Source organism: Helicoverpa zea, chromosome 26, assembly GCF_022581195.2.
Source record: "Helicoverpa zea isolate HzStark_Cry1AcR chromosome 26, ilHelZeax1.1, whole genome shotgun sequence".
Lineage (NCBI taxonomy): Eukaryota > Metazoa > Arthropoda > Insecta > Lepidoptera > Noctuidae > Helicoverpa > Helicoverpa zea.
Window position 1 is genome coordinate 1,703,882 of NC_061477.1, and position 15,524 is coordinate 1,719,405.

General features: G+C 36.0%; 2 protein-coding genes across 2 annotated transcripts in view; one reads left to right on the top strand and one right to left on the bottom strand.

The window, feature by feature from the left end:
- Positions 1-1,386: 1,386 nt before the first annotated feature.
- LOC124643158 (zinc finger protein 2-like) lies at positions 1,387-3,587 on the bottom strand. Its single transcript, XM_047182035.1, has 2 exons — positions 3,263-3,587; positions 1,387-3,012 (listed from the first exon to the last, which is right to left on the bottom strand). Exons 1-2 carry the CDS (start codon positions 3,443-3,445, stop codon positions 1,498-1,500), a joined length of 1,698 nt encoding a protein of 565 aa, XP_047037991.1. The 5' UTR covers positions 3,446-3,587; the 3' UTR covers positions 1,387-1,497.
- Positions 3,588-3,927: 340 nt separating this feature from the next.
- LOC124643157 (glycerol kinase-like) overlaps positions 3,928-15,524 on the top strand; it is a 40,158-nt gene continuing 28,561 nt past the window's right edge. Inside the window, exon 1 of the mRNA XM_047182033.1 lies at positions 3,928-4,079. The gene's annotated coding sequence lies outside the window, so the exon portion shown is untranslated. The remainder of the gene's footprint in view (positions 4,080-15,524) is intronic.

A 15,524-nucleotide genomic window follows, 5' to 3' on the forward strand; every position in this document is an offset into this window, starting at 1 on the left:
GTACTTGAATGGAACGAGAGATAAAGGGATTTTGTATAATGCTGGGAAAGATATTACAAGATTGCATGCATATTGTGACTCAGATTATGCAGGTTGTACAGAGACCAGACGAAGTACAACAGGGTTCATAATAATGTTGGCAGGTGGACCTATAGCTTGGTGCTCCAAAAGACAGCCGATAGTAAGTCTATCGTCAACTGAAGCGGAATATATAGCAGCAGCAGATTGCGTTAAAGAGTGTTTATACTTAAAGACTTTTATAAGTGAATTAATTGGTAGCAGTATTAAGATTAGTTTGAATATTGATAACCAGAGTGCTATCCAATTGATTAAAACAGGTTCATTCAGCAAGAGATCTAAACATATAGATGTGAGATTTTATTTTATACACGAAAATTATAAGAAAGGATATTTAGATGTTATATATTGTCCTACAAATTATCAGATAGCGGATATGTTGACGAAACCACTATATAAAGAAAAATTTAAATTTCATTGCGATAAAGTTGTTGTGTAAATTGAGAGTTATAATTAGAAGTGTTTAAGTTAATGTTTTGAAAACTTGTTTAAGTTAATGTTTTGAAAACTGATGTGTTTCTGAAGTAATTATAAGGTATTTTTAATTTATGTTCATATATTAAAAATAGGAGAAGGTGTTAGGAATTTATAGTCTATGACATTTAAAAAATGTAGGGTTGTTAGTCTATGAAAAAGAATGACTGTGGTGTGAATTGTCATGATGTAAAAACTAGTGAGAACAATGTTATAATTCCTAACAAAATGTGATTGTATTTCTTTAACTATTAATAAAGGCTTTCAAGAATACCAGAAGTTTGAATACCTACAATATATACAAAGTTTGACACTGACAGCGGTAACAGCTGACTCTATTTTTTTTATTTATTTGCTTTGAAGCCAAGGAACGTTATTACTCGTCCTAGTCTTTTATAGATCTCTGACCTTTACGTAGATACGGTACAACAGAATGACCTTTGGCCTGTCTCCTGCAAGAAAAAGCATGCTTTTCCAACGGTTATCGTGAACGATCTGGCTCCTTAGATATAGCCTTAAGTTCGCAACAGGCCACCACAGCTCGTTATGCCGAATCAAGAAATCTCTTTCGATGCCATCAATTTAACACGCGGTATTGGTAGGAAATAATATTGAATATCTTTTGTTAAAAAAAATTCTCTTCTATTACGTAAATACTGGTGTGTACTGTGTAGTTGTTCAGTCTACGAGGCATAAAGATTAGGTATACGAAACTCCTTGAAAATTATATAATAACAAACGATCGGTAGGAAGATACTTGGGAAGGTTAGTACTCGGAATATTACTTTTGGGAAACGGATCCTGGGACACGTTTTAAATTATTTATTCAAGAAATATAAAAACAGTTTCCTTTGGACTTTAATAGTGTAATCATCAATCAACCAAAACACATAAATTACTTGATATTACATTCAAACAAACAAAATATAAAAGTAATAATATACTCTATACTCCTAATATCTTAATATAGTCTTCAGTATCATCAGATACTTCTAAATACACTTTTCCATCTTCAGACTGTTGACTGTCTTCATCATGATAGACCTGCCTAGTCAATTGATTTAAATTTGCCTCACTAGCTTCTATAATTTTCTGTAAACCAGGAATAGAATCTCCAACTACCTTCACCACATCCATCTGCCATAGATTACTTTTTGTCTCTGGTTCAGTCTTCAAAAGAGTTTTCATTTGATCTCTATAATTTAATTTCACCTCCTTACTTTCTAAAGCTTTGTAAGTAAAATTAAGTGTACTATCACTAGGCTTTGCATGTGATTTTTTATGTTTTATTAAGAATGTTCTCGAATTAAATTTGCTGTGACATATATCGCATTCTAGAGTTGCACCTAAGTGTTGCCGTTTCACATGATCCGATCTACGAGAAGCGGAAAGAAATCTGCTGTCACAATGTGGACATTTGTATGGTTTTTCACCCGTGTGAGTTCTTGTATGGTACAATAAAGACTCTTTACTGACAAACTTGCGTCCACAAGTTGAGCAAGGGAAGTTTTTTTCTCTAGTGTGTTTTACTATGTGTGCTTTTAGTCTGCTCTGTGCCCAGAATTTCTTGCCGCACCATTCGCAAATATGAGCCTTATAGTTCCCATGTTCATACTGTATGTGAACTCGTAGAGATACTTTTTGAGTATATTTCTTCCCACAGTAATCACAAGTGAATTTAGCCTCAGACGGATGAGCCCTAGACTCTTGTCCACAGACATTCAACTCGATATGCTTTTTGAATGTGCCCTTATTCTTGTAAACTCGGCCACAGTCCTGACAGACCAAGGACAAGTGATGACCCATCTCATGCATTTTTAGAGTGTGCCGATTGTAGAAAGTTTTCCCACACTCACTACAAACTACAGTGCAATGACTTTCAAACTTGTGTGCTTCTAGAAATGCTGCTGACCCGTAACTTCTAGGACATTCCGGACACCTAAAGACCTTAGGTGCATGTACTCTTATGAAATGGTTTCTCAAATTCCAAACCGTGGGATAATCTTTAAAACACTCCTTACACCTAAATAGATCTGGATTATTTTTGTCCCATAGCATATCTCTTGTTGGTATATCAACTTTATGTTTTTTCCTCTTTCTTCGTTCACCTTTTTCGTCATCCTCTTCTTTTTTAATTGCTTTGAGGATTAAATCTTCTACGTTTGTCTTTGGTGTGTTGTCTAAAGTGCGGTATCTGCGTAACGCTGCCCTTGTAGTGCTAATCTTTTTTGTATCATAATATTGTTTGCTTGTGAAGTCTTCAAGGTTCAATGAGACGTACAAAGACTTAGCATCATATAATTCATTTGTAGCATATTCAAAGTTGTTTGCGATGCCATCAAATACGTTTGTTAGATATGTAGCGTTTCTTTCGCTGCTTATTTTGAATTTGTAAGAACTTAGTGCAGAACTTATGCATTGATCACATAATGTGTCAAATGTACTTATGTAGCTGCACATCTGAAAATCAATAAAGTTATTATTATTTATTTTTTTAAATATTTTAAAATTAAACCACCAATGTCTGGCGAGTAAGGATCCTGTTTCTTTAATTCTTGGACATTCATAAAAAAGTCATATCATGTAAAAACACCTAAGACGACCCACTGACCAAAACAAATCTTACAAAGGCATTTAGGTACTTGAAAAGGGACACTGGTGTTTTCATTCAGCATTTATGAACGAGAAATGAAAACAAGAAATACCTCACCTGTTCATCAAAAAGAGAGTTTAACACTTCTGAAACTACTATTTCATGTTCATAATTATTTATATTGACTACAATTTCATCGTCTAATCCAATCGGTTTGTCATGTATGGTGCTCATACATAAACAGCAAAAATCTTTCTCCCCATTTATGATACTTCTTAGAGCGTTATTTACGGCCGTCATCTTGTTAGAATTGTTTTGTTCGCCAGGTATTTTATTTCAATGGAAAATGATGAGCAAAAATAGTGTTTTTCAATAAACAAACAATGCAAGAACACCGATCAGACAAAAGGAAACAAATTATAAATGTCAGTCATTTTCGCGTCATTCGTCAAGTCTGACGTTGTCAAATAGCATTGATTAATTTAGTGTGCTGTAACTTTTAGTCGATTTTACCCTGTCCATGTAAGAATACGCAAAAAATAATTTTAATTTATTATAAATATTAAATCTTTCCACTGCTACTTGAAAACGTAGCCTTTGCTCTTATCTAGGGTATCGTATTGCTAGTAGTAGGGTAACCTCTGTAAGCCAAATACGCCTCAATCGGTTCAGCCGTTTTAACGCGTTTGCGATTACTTGATCATACTTATAGTTTAGTCGATTCTTTTTTTTTTTTGAACCGTAAACTGATTTATCATCTATAATTATCTGGTCTGGCTGTTTATTTAGTCTGTGGATACGTCATTCGCATACTTTTGCACAGTAAAATAGATCCGAATAAAATAAATTAAAATAATTCAGAAAAGCATGTTAATCTAGCTCAGTGTTGTGATAATTGTGCATTTTTAAGACTATACAGTGTAATTTAATCGAGGTAAGTCTATAATATCCTTAAATCTCAGAAAAATAATTACGTGTAAGTTAAGTGAGAAGATTATAATCAAATTTAGATTTATTACTGAAACTGGCCGTGATTAGTGCTGAATTGAGTTTTATTTTATAATTTCGTTCGTCACGGCTCATTTCTACCTAGAAATGTACACGTTAAAAGTATCGATTTGCCGATTCTGTTTGGATTTTTTTTTTGCCGACCGGTTACCTCGTATTCTGCATTATTATGACAGAGAGAGGCGTATAAACTGCTTTCTAGACTTAGATTCGTAGAATTTACCTAAATATTGACCTCATTGCACCATTCAGCCAGTCTCCCACTTGGATGCTACATTCCAAATACAAAAAAGTTCTAACTGGATGACCAAAGCTAATCTAATTTAAGCTTTATTATGAAAGGTCTAAAGCTTAGAATTCCAGGATGTCTCATAAATATTAAAGTCTACTATAAAATCAGAATGTCTCTATTACATAAGTTCATTTTAATTACTGTATGGCTAGCCGCACACACTCAATAATATTGTCAATGCAAGATTGTCAAAATCTTCATCAATAAAATGATCCCCGCACACTATAGTTCGGCCATTCAGAGAATGCGTTCCTGACACGTCGCGATTGAACTGACGACGTAACTTTGCAATGGCGTTGCAGTTACGATAAAAATATTTTTGCTGGTTGTTTACCGTTTTAACAATTGAGGAGCATTAAAACAACATTATTATATCAATAATCAATGAATGTTATTACGTCGTCAGTTCAATCGCGACGTGTCAGGAACGCATTCTCTGAATGGCCGAACTATACACAATATTATTGTCAATTTTTCATGGTACAATCTGACTCAGTCGCTCCGCAGCTAGATTCATGTGCGCACGTTGAACATAATAGAAAGAAAGAAAAAAGTCGTTGCATTGAGTATTTATTTGAGCATTAATTTTACTAACTAAAAAAAGGCAATCAAGAAAGAAACGATGTTCATCATTTGATAAAAACAGCAATTCATAATACGTCCAGGGGCCCGATTCTCCTAAGTTAATAATGTCAAAATCGAATAGAAATCGAATCGCAATATGATCGCAATAGCAGTTTTAACCATATCGGGCATTCTGCTACTAATAAAAGACCAATCGTATTCGATTGACATTTGATTGGTGTGTGATTGGTCTGCTATTTTGGTAATTTTGGTCTATACGGTAGTTTGCTGTACAATCATTTTGCAATCGTAAATCATTTGCAGACAAAATGATTCATTATTGAATGACAGAAAAGGATAAAAACGTTTATTTCAAAGAAAAAATAGCGGAATGCCACAGACGCTTCAATCGTAATCGAGTCGGGATCGGATCTCAGTCGAATCGAGTCGAACGTCAATCGAATGTTGCTTATGTAAAATTAGGAGAATCGGGCCCCAGGTAGACGGGACGTAAACCTCATCGGGTTGGCTTTAGTATCGTTTGGCAGGCGGACGGGGCTAAAAGTGGTTAAATCTGGTAGAGGGTGGGTCTCCGATTATAACGCTACCACTCTTGTTACAAGGTAATGGATATTTTTCGAGAAAGGACAATGCCAGGGTCTGGGCTCATAGTTTGCCCAGCAGTGGGAGTAGTTCCAGAGGGTTCCTTAGTGCACTCTGAACACGTAATGCAAATATTTTTGAAATCGCTCCCTGGGGTCCCGAGGAAAACCAGTTCAAATATTCTCCATGAAGAGTCACTTTACAAGGCCTGAGCCATTTGCCCAGTAGTAGGAGTGTTTGGAATTGGTTCTTTACTTCACTCTTAACACGAAATTAAAATATTTTTGAAATCGGTCCCAGGGGTCCCGAGAAAAACCGGTTCAAATGTTCTCCTTAGATATTCACTTAACAAAGTCTTTGGCATTTGCCCAGTAGTGGGAGTGGTCAAAATAGGTTCTTTACTACACTCTTAACATGAAATCCAAATATTTTTGAAATCGGTCCCTGGGTCCGGAGAAAAACCGTTTCTACACAGACGTTGTTTTAATGCTCCTCAATTGTTAAAACGGTAAACAACCAGCAAAAATATTTTTATCGTAACTGCAACGCCATTGCAAAGTTACGTCGTCAGTTCAATCGCGACGTGTCAGGAACGCATTCTCTGAATGGCCGAACTATAAGTTATAACGTTTACATTATACCTAAGTGGAAATCTTCTGGAGACTTCTATTGCTTTTACATCAGTTATCTTATCCCAAACCTTAAATTTTTTGTCCAAAAACAGTTCTGAGACAGTATAATATTAAATGAAAATTAACTAAAAAGGGTTGAAGGTTGCTATAATTAACCAGTTTCATGAACAAAAATAGTCAAACAAATCATAAATCACACTATAAAAATATATTTAAGTACCAATTTATATTACCCCTCGGTAATATTCCATTTTTATAAAGCCATTCTTTAATCTTTACTGTACATACAGATTAAAAACATTATCAGCTGAAATATTCTACAGTATCAAACAGTTTAAGATAAAAAGTGACTGATTATTTCATTTACACACAGTTGTTATTATTCCATATAATCCTAAAATATCAGAAACATGGCATTCTGAATTCATTGTCATCAGCCTTTTTACTGTCGAGAGTCGAGAGGAGGCCGCAATCCAGCAGTGGTGGATTGCGGCCTCCTCTCACACAGGGAAGGATTGAGCGATAATCACAATCAGAATATAGGTTGAAGATTTCGGATAGCATTCACACACACTCATATTCGTTTCTCTAGAGCTTGATCCGTTTCTCACTTGGCCACCACAACTCTTAATATTCTGGATTAATGCAAGATTTCAAAGATAATATTGGTATCTGTCATTTTTAAATAGTAGATTAGATACTAGATTTGGAAATAATGCCTTTCGTTTAATGAAAATAATGTCTATTAGAACTATAAGACAATAAGAAACACTTACACCCAAAACTACATTTTTATATACAAACTTACCCCTTTAAAATTACTGGTATATATAGTACTACGTAAATAAATAGTTACACATAACCATGACATCATTTTCACATTAAAAAGATATAACTAATGAACTTTGGTTCCAACCTTTGAACTTTGGCCGATCTCTCTCGGCCCAGTCTCAGCTTTTAATATTTGTCATTTACGAGATAACAACTAATTGGAGAAACGTGCAGACAATTAGCTTGATTACTATGAGGTATATTGTATGTTTGGAACATAAATAATTCTTGATACTTCTCACTAACATGGTAAGAGAAACTTGAATATTATAAAGCTGACGCGCTTTTTTCGAGACTACTCGAGAGATAACTGCTGGTTTTAACAATTTTTAATCAAGGAAGAGTATAGGCTTCTTTTAAACAGACAGACGACCTTATAAAGGTCGCCGGAAGACGCTGGATGCAGGTCGCTTCCAACAGGTATCTGTGGAGATCGAAGGGGGAGGCCTATGTTCAGCAGTGGACGTCCTATGGCTGAGATGATGATGATGATGATGATAGGCTTCTTTTTACCCGCGCGCGCTAAGTAGTCACAACACGACGCTAGTGAAACCGGGGCTGGTCTGTTATTGAATAATAAATTTATAAGATAGATATCTTTGTAAACGCTTTTGTTTGATAGTGTCTCCACAAACGTGCGCGATTCTGTCTTAGAAAAATTTGTCATGTCTTGTCAAGTTGTGCTCTTAAAAATAAAACAAATATTATAGAAATCTAACGACTTTTAATTAAAATATTGCCGAATCCCAATAGGTTATGGGCCCAGGCACATAACTAGGCATATATTTTAATTATTAGTTCGTTAAGAGCAAGGATTATTTCCGATATAAAAGTGACCGTAAAATGGAGGTTTCAAACGGAATGAAAATCGAGAAGTTTGATGGAAGAAATTTCAAACAATGGAAATTTCAAGTGAAATGCGCATTAAGAGCGAAGGGATTAAATATAGAGAAGGCAAGACCTTTAGAAGCCGGTTCGCAAGTGCAGTGGGATAAAGATGATGGTATGGCCATGTTTATCTTAACCTCTTCGATGGATTTAAACCAGATATCGTTAATAGAAAACTGCGAAACCGCAAAACAAGTGATGACAAAACTAGAAGCTATCTATGAACAGAAGTCAGAATACAACAAGATGTTAATTCATGAGCAGTTTTATCAATACTCGTATAGTGCCAGTGACACGATGGCACAGCACGTGTCAAAGGTTGAAAGTTTGGCAAAGCAGCTGCGAGAGACGGGTGAGAAAATAAGTGACACCGCCATTATGACGAAGATTCTAAGCACGTTGCCATCAACGTATCGTTCTCTTAGACAAGCATGGTTGTCACTCGATGAAGATCGTCAGACCATACAAACTCTAACGTCGCGTTTAGTTGACGAAGAAGCCAGCCTAGCCAATGAATCGAGTAGTGAAAACCCGTTAGTTACGTCAAAAAGAAATTTTAAACCTAGAAATGAGGACAAACAAAAGACGTCAGAACCAACGTCAGAACAAAGAACTCACAGATTCGTGTGCTACAATTGTAACAAAAGGGGTCATTTCGCAAGAGAATGCAGGATGCCTAAGAAAAGGTACAATGAGAAGAAAACCAACAACATGGCGTTCAGCGCAGAAGGTTGCTCATCTGAACATGATGAAGACGCATGGATTTTAGATAGTGGAGCATCGAAACATATGACCTACAGGAGAGAATACTTCTGCGAGTTGAACGAATCTCAATGCAACAATTCCGTTAAATTGGGCAACAAGCAGAGTATAAAGGTATGTGGCGAAGGAACTGTATTAATAGATAAGAAGGTTAATGGTACATGGGAGAGATGTAGACTTGAGCATGTGTTGTATGTACCTGATTTACGAAGAAATCTGTTTTCTGAAGGTGCAGCTACTAGAAGAGGATATGTCATAGTGAAGAACAATAAGAATGCTATGATAATGAAGAGCAATGTTGTTGTTATGTGTGCACAGTTGCAAGAGAACAATTTATATGAATTGGATATAAAAACAATCAAACAAGAATATTGTAATGTTGTGCAAACGGATATAAAAGTTTGGCATGAAAGATTAGGACACTTAAATGTCAAGGAACTTCAAAATATGTCAAAGAATGGTGTGATTCCAGTTACATTGAGCGGTGATCAGAATTTTGTTTGTGAAGCATGTCAATATGGAAAGCAAGCAAGACGCCCCTTCTTGAAATCTACCCGAGGTCCAACACAACCTGGTGAAATTGTGTACAGCGATGTGTGCGGTCCTATAGAAGAACCTTCTGTATCGGGTATGAAGTACTTTGTGTTGTTCAAAGATGGAGCTACAAGCTATCGCCATGTTTACTTTATGAAGCATAAGAGTGAAGTATTTCAATGCTTTCTGAAGTACAATGCCATTGTGAAGAATAGATTTCAGCGTGATTTGCAGATACTACATACAGATAATGGTACTGAATATGTAAACCAAGAATTCACATCTTTTTTGGAGAGTAAAGGGATAACGCATGAACGTACTGCGCCGTATACTCCACAACAGAACGGGAGAGCAGAAAGAGAGATGCGTTCTATCATGGAATCTGCAAGAACAATGTTATATGCAAAGGATATTCCTTTAAACTTGTGGGCAGAAGCTGTTAACTGTGCGGTATATTTGTTGAATAGAAATACATCAAGCCAGACGGGAGATGTTACGCCATTTGAACTGTGGCATGGAGTGAAGCCTAACTTACAACATATTAGAATATTTGGATCAATTGGTTATGTACATGTTCCAAAGGAAAAGCGAAAGAAGCTTGCCAAGAAAAGTGTGAAGATGTTGTTAGTTGGATATGACCACGACAATTATAGAATGTATGATCAAAATACCAAGAAGATTACAATATCACGAGATGTTAAGTTTGATGAATGTAGTATGCTGGAAGAAAGAAAAAGATATGTAGAAATGACAGTTGAACAAGAAGAAAAAGAACATTCTACAGTATCTACCCCGCTAAATGAAACCCAAACTCAAAATGTTGAACCTGAAGAAATATCATCAGATGAAAGTATGAAGAGTTTAGAAGATATGGATGAAAGTTATGTTCCTCCAAGAGGTATAAATTTGATGCAGGAAGAACCAAGAACCATCTCATTACGTCCTCGTCGAGACAAAAGATTAGAAGCAAATTTCACAGAATATGAACTTCCAAACAGTTATGAAGAAGCTATGAAAAGTCCAAATTCTCATCTGTGGAAGAAAGCTGTAGCTGAAGAGCTTCAATCACATGAAGAAAATCAGACATGGATACTGACCGACAAAAGTGAAAAGAAGCCTGTATCGTGCAAATGGGTGTTTGCTATAAAGAAGAATAGAGATGGAGGAATAGTACGATACAAAGCACGACTGTGTGCACGAGGGTTCACACAAGTCAAGGGCTTGGACTATAATGAGACCTTTTCCCCCACAAGCAGGTACGACTCGATTAGGGTGCTGCTGAGCATCGCTGCTAGAGACGAGCTTCACATCGAGCAGTTTGATGTGAAGACGGCCTTCTTGTACGGTGAGCTCTCTGAGGACATATACATGGAGGTGCCAGAGGGATTGGAAACTCAGCCTTCCAAAGTCTGTAAGTTGATTAAATCTATATATGGTCTTAAACAATCGTCGAGATGTTGGAATGAGAAGTTTAGTTCTTTTCTAACTAGTTATGGTTTCCAACCGTGTCCGTCTGATAATTGTGTTTTTGTAGGATGTTTTAACGATGTCAAAGTAATATTAGTTATTTATGTTGATGACGGATTATTATTATCGAAAAGTAAAGATGTTTTGTCAGATATATTAAATGGTCTTAAACAAAAGTTTGATATTAAGATTTTAGAATGTAATTCATTTATTGGTATGGAAATAACTAGAGAAAAAGATTGTATAAGTATTAGTCAGAAACAGTATATTAAAACGATAATAAATAAATTTAAGTGGGAGTATTGAATAATAAATTTATAAGATAGATATCTTTGTAAACGCTTTTGTTTGATAGTGTCTCCACAAACGTGCGCGATTCTGTCTTAGAAAAATATGTCATGTCTTGTCAAGTTGTGCTCTTAAAAATAAAACAAATATTATAGAAATCTAACGACTTTTAATTAAAATATTGCCGAATCCCAATATCTGTTCCTCGCTGTGAGGTAGATCTCTCGCTCTGGTGTTGCTATCCTCATGCAATATGTTGCCCCTTTATCCCCAACCCACATGAAAAAAAAAAAAAAAAAAATTCAAAGTTGCGGAAAAATATTGACAAGTCTAAATTTAAGAGGACGAATTGGAATTTTTGGCGCCAAGGATGTCAATTTTTCTCAGTAAATACAAAACGGATCAAAATACAACTTGGTTACCTGAAAGTTCATGATATAAGCCTTATTTTGTTAGTTGTAGAAACATGATTAGGTAACTTTTATAACAGAGAAAAATATATCAAACATACCTCTTTTTAAAAAGAGATTCACATATTATGGGCAAACGGGACCGATTTAAGCCTCTTAACTTTTTTAGTAGTTGAGTATATACATACTCTTTAAAATGGTAGTAGGAATTTTTATTAAATTATCATTTCTAAATATTAAAATTACAAAACCATTTTGTCGCTTACGACTTTTAGTTATAAGCTAGCGCGCGTATTGTTATCCTCGCCCCGCTCAGACGCTCCGACCCCTTTTGGCGCCTTAGATGCGCGTGCCGGTTATGGAATTATTGTTGACCAATTCCTCGCCTTAATTGTGATATATGTACGATACGTAGTGATCCAAAAAAAATAGCGCTATTTTCTTATTAAAATACGTAAATAAGTTTTTCTGCATATTGGCACCATGATGTCATCCAGCAAAGTAACTGTATTTAAATTACAATTAACACGAGACATTGAACTGATTGCAACAAAGACAATTGTCTTTGAAACACGTTGTTATTATTTGTTCTAATTTCTGTAAGCCCCTTCAATATCTGCATTTTAACAATAGCCCGGACAAATACATATATTCTCCTGATTTTATGTGTTTTCTTCAAACATTTGAATATGGCTACCAGTGTAAATTCATAGTGAAAATGTTAACTGGGGATCTGGTAACCAATGTTATTTCCGAATTTCAAAATTTATTGCAATTTTGCCAGTCCCATTTTAATAACTCCCAATTCCCAAATAATTTCGTTGGTACAGGAAAAAGGGATCATATCTGTGCATATTTTATCTGCCGTGATAACTTTTGCGTTTTTAATATTAACAAGGCAGTAGGATTTAAGTCGTTTGTTTGCCAACATATTGCAACAAAGGGAAATCCCTAATATCCTGTGTTGAAATAAAGCGAAAACGGAACAATAACAAAAACTATAAATATTTCTAGATTTAGGTATTTCGATTAAAGAAAACAAAAGTGTTTTAACAACTTGCTGAATAGCCAAACATGAATAGTGACGTCACCCTTGTTTATGCGTTTGAAAAAGTTTAAAACACGGTGTAAGGAAACATGAACGGAGATACCACTAGCCAGGTAGGTCAGGCGCCTTGTTCTAGGCCAAACACGTACGGTAGGCATGACAACAACCATCAGTGATGAGTGAATTAAAGAGGTGTTCGGGTTTCTTGAAACATCTGTCAACGATACAAAAATGGGCGGGTTCCAAAGAAGACGTATAAGGGCGAAGACTTAGTAACTTTCCTCGTCGACTAGTCGCCCACATTTTGGCGCGCTACTTTCTTAGGAGATTTCCGCTATGGCACCTCCGCTAGTCATTTTCTTCTCTATGGTTCGAAAAGTGTATATGCAAACGAGTTTTTATTTGTATTCAGAATGTGCACAAAAAGTCGAAGGCGTGGCTGTTTTATTACTTCAAGTCTGAGTTCATTGGTTTCTAAAAGTATTTTGTATTGGTGAAGGGGTGACCTTCATATAAAAGGTGAACACTATTTTTTGTAGAGGTTTCAGGGTCCTAGTATTTGGTTCCTGTACCCAAAAAAAATGCTAAGTGACCAGTTTCCCTGAGGTTTTTTTCCAATATCACACACTCGCAGTGCATTCGAAATCGTACTCCAAAAGCAAACCGATAAAGTTATTGCTTTTTCAGTATTTCTTCTCTCTTCATTTTTGGAAACAATTTTTTTACGAATCTCCGTAGTCTCCAAAAAATTGACATCACAATTTTCGGAGCAATAAAAACGTCATCAACCTTGGTCTAGTGTTTACGTAAGCGGATCGGACACACCCCCGGCTGCTATGAAAGCGGTTTTAGCTGTCAAGGTGGCTTTGACGCAAGTTTTTTATGTTCGCATAATGAGTTGTAGGAGGGGACCAGCTTTATCTTTGAATACTGTCACGATTGCGAGGTATTTATGTAACGTTATGAAATGTATGAAAAGATCTAGTACGCCGTTATAACGCAAATCGGATGGTCAGATGATTGCAAAGTTGGCATCATTAAAATCTAGCCGTTTTCGCGTGGGAACTTATGTCCGTGAAGGGATAAAATATAGCTTATGTTACTCGGGAAGAGAGCAGCTTTTCAATAGTGAAATATTTTTTCAAATCGGTTCTGTAGTTTCGGAGCCTTTAAGATAAAAACAAACAAGAAAATGATATACAATATTAGTATAGATTATGAAAAGATCACCGAAGGGCACACCCTTTATCCGGGGCTGCGGGTTGTTCGAAAGAGATACCGCGGCCCTGGTACACAAAAGGCCTATGACGGAACACGACGGTTTTTAGTCAGTAAGAGTCTGACACTCCCTCACCGCTGCTAACCCACAGCGGGAGGGGTCATTTGATGATTTTTGACGTCGTTAAAAAAAAAAAAAAAGGCACACCTTTATAACGCAAATCGGATGGTCAGACGATTACAAAGTTGTTGTCATTATTAAAAATAATTCTGGTCACTCAACTCAAGCGTGATGGGCATACCTAATCTCTTAACGACTATTAGAAGTTTGGCACTTTTTCAGCAGGAGACCACATGGCACATGACTTGAATGAAAGTAAATAACTTTCCCATGAGTATGATGAAGTAAGACTTATAGCATAAGCAATAAAACACATGTTGTGACACCTGTACTGAACAACGCAATTGTATTTTAAAAATAAAATTGACGTAGGCGATGCACATCAAGGGCACGGTGGATTGTTTTAAGCTGTTTATACAATATTTTTTATTTTGGCTATTGATTTTGGTAATGAGACTAGACTAATGCAAGTGTTGGTCTTATTGTGAAACTCGTTGAGTGTGGTTATATCATGTTTATCCATTGTCAGGATGACAAGCACTTTATTCTCGTGACCATAAGGAAAAAACACCCAGAGTTCCATTTCATCCTCTATTCGATCTTCTAAGTTTTCCGCAGAACTATGATTAATTGAATCTTTTTTTGTCATGTTATAAGGAAAAGTTCATTCAAACCTGCGATGTGTAGTGTGTAGTTTGGACTTTGCCAATGTGTCACTTTTCTGTCACTGTTGACTTCAAAATCATTTTCCGGTTTTCGCACGAGAGCAATGACTTAAGGGACACACGGACTCAGAAATAAGAAGAGTTCCAAGTTTATTTATAAGATTTTTGTACTCTCAGCGACGACACATACGCAGTAAAACTTGCTTCCTTTCTTTGGCATTAAATGTGTTTTTATTTGGCTTCTTTACTTACGAAAATATCTTGTTGTGTCGACTCGCACATGATTCCTGAGTAGCGCAAAAAATATTGCGTGTGCTCATGACGTCTGTTGACTTTGTCGTGATCGACTATTTTTGGATTACCAGACAATTTGTTTCGTAAATATTTGCCTCCAAACTTGAGTTACGTAATAGACGATACGTAGCATTTATCATACTTGCACTAAGTAATCCCTTTCCTACTCCCACATGATTTATTTTGGTTCAATGAATTATAAGGGGTGACAATAACAGATGATGTAGACTCTTTGGATTTCTGCCATAGTACCTACTAGCTTAGTTTCATTCAACATTACCTGCAATTTATCATCAGTGCAAAGATGACCGTATTGATGGACGAATATCCCAAAATTTCCGCGTAACTTAATTTATGAAGCAATTAAAATTTTTTGGCCAGTGTATCCGTACCTGAAGTTCTATTTTCATACTAATCAACCTTACACAATTTGCTATTGGTCAGTTTGGTCATACGTTCGTGATGAATAGTGAAAACTTTATTCCTGCTGTAGTGTTCATTGTGCTAGTGATATTCGTGAAAATGAGTGATGTGAAACACATTTGGGACAAGAGTAAAACTAATTTACGTAAGATTATTTTAACATATTTATTAAATCACCCGTAGACGTGCTAGATAGTATTTCACAAAAGGATATGAATAAATCTTATCACCAGTTATCCGTTGGCGTTCTACTCATTATCGATCGATAAATAGGGCTTTTGTTGGACGACATTCTGTCGCGATAAACCGCGAAATTGCGCTATGTCGCCAA

Coding starts and splice junctions, on each gene's coding strand:
- LOC124643158 (XM_047182035.1), bottom strand. CDS start 3,445: ATGACGGCCGTAAATAACGCTCTAAGAAGTATCATAAATGGGGAGAAA. Junction 3,013..3,262: donor ACTCTCTTTTTGATGAACAG/GTGAGGTATTTC, acceptor ATTGATTTTCAG/ATGTGCAGCTACATAAGTAC.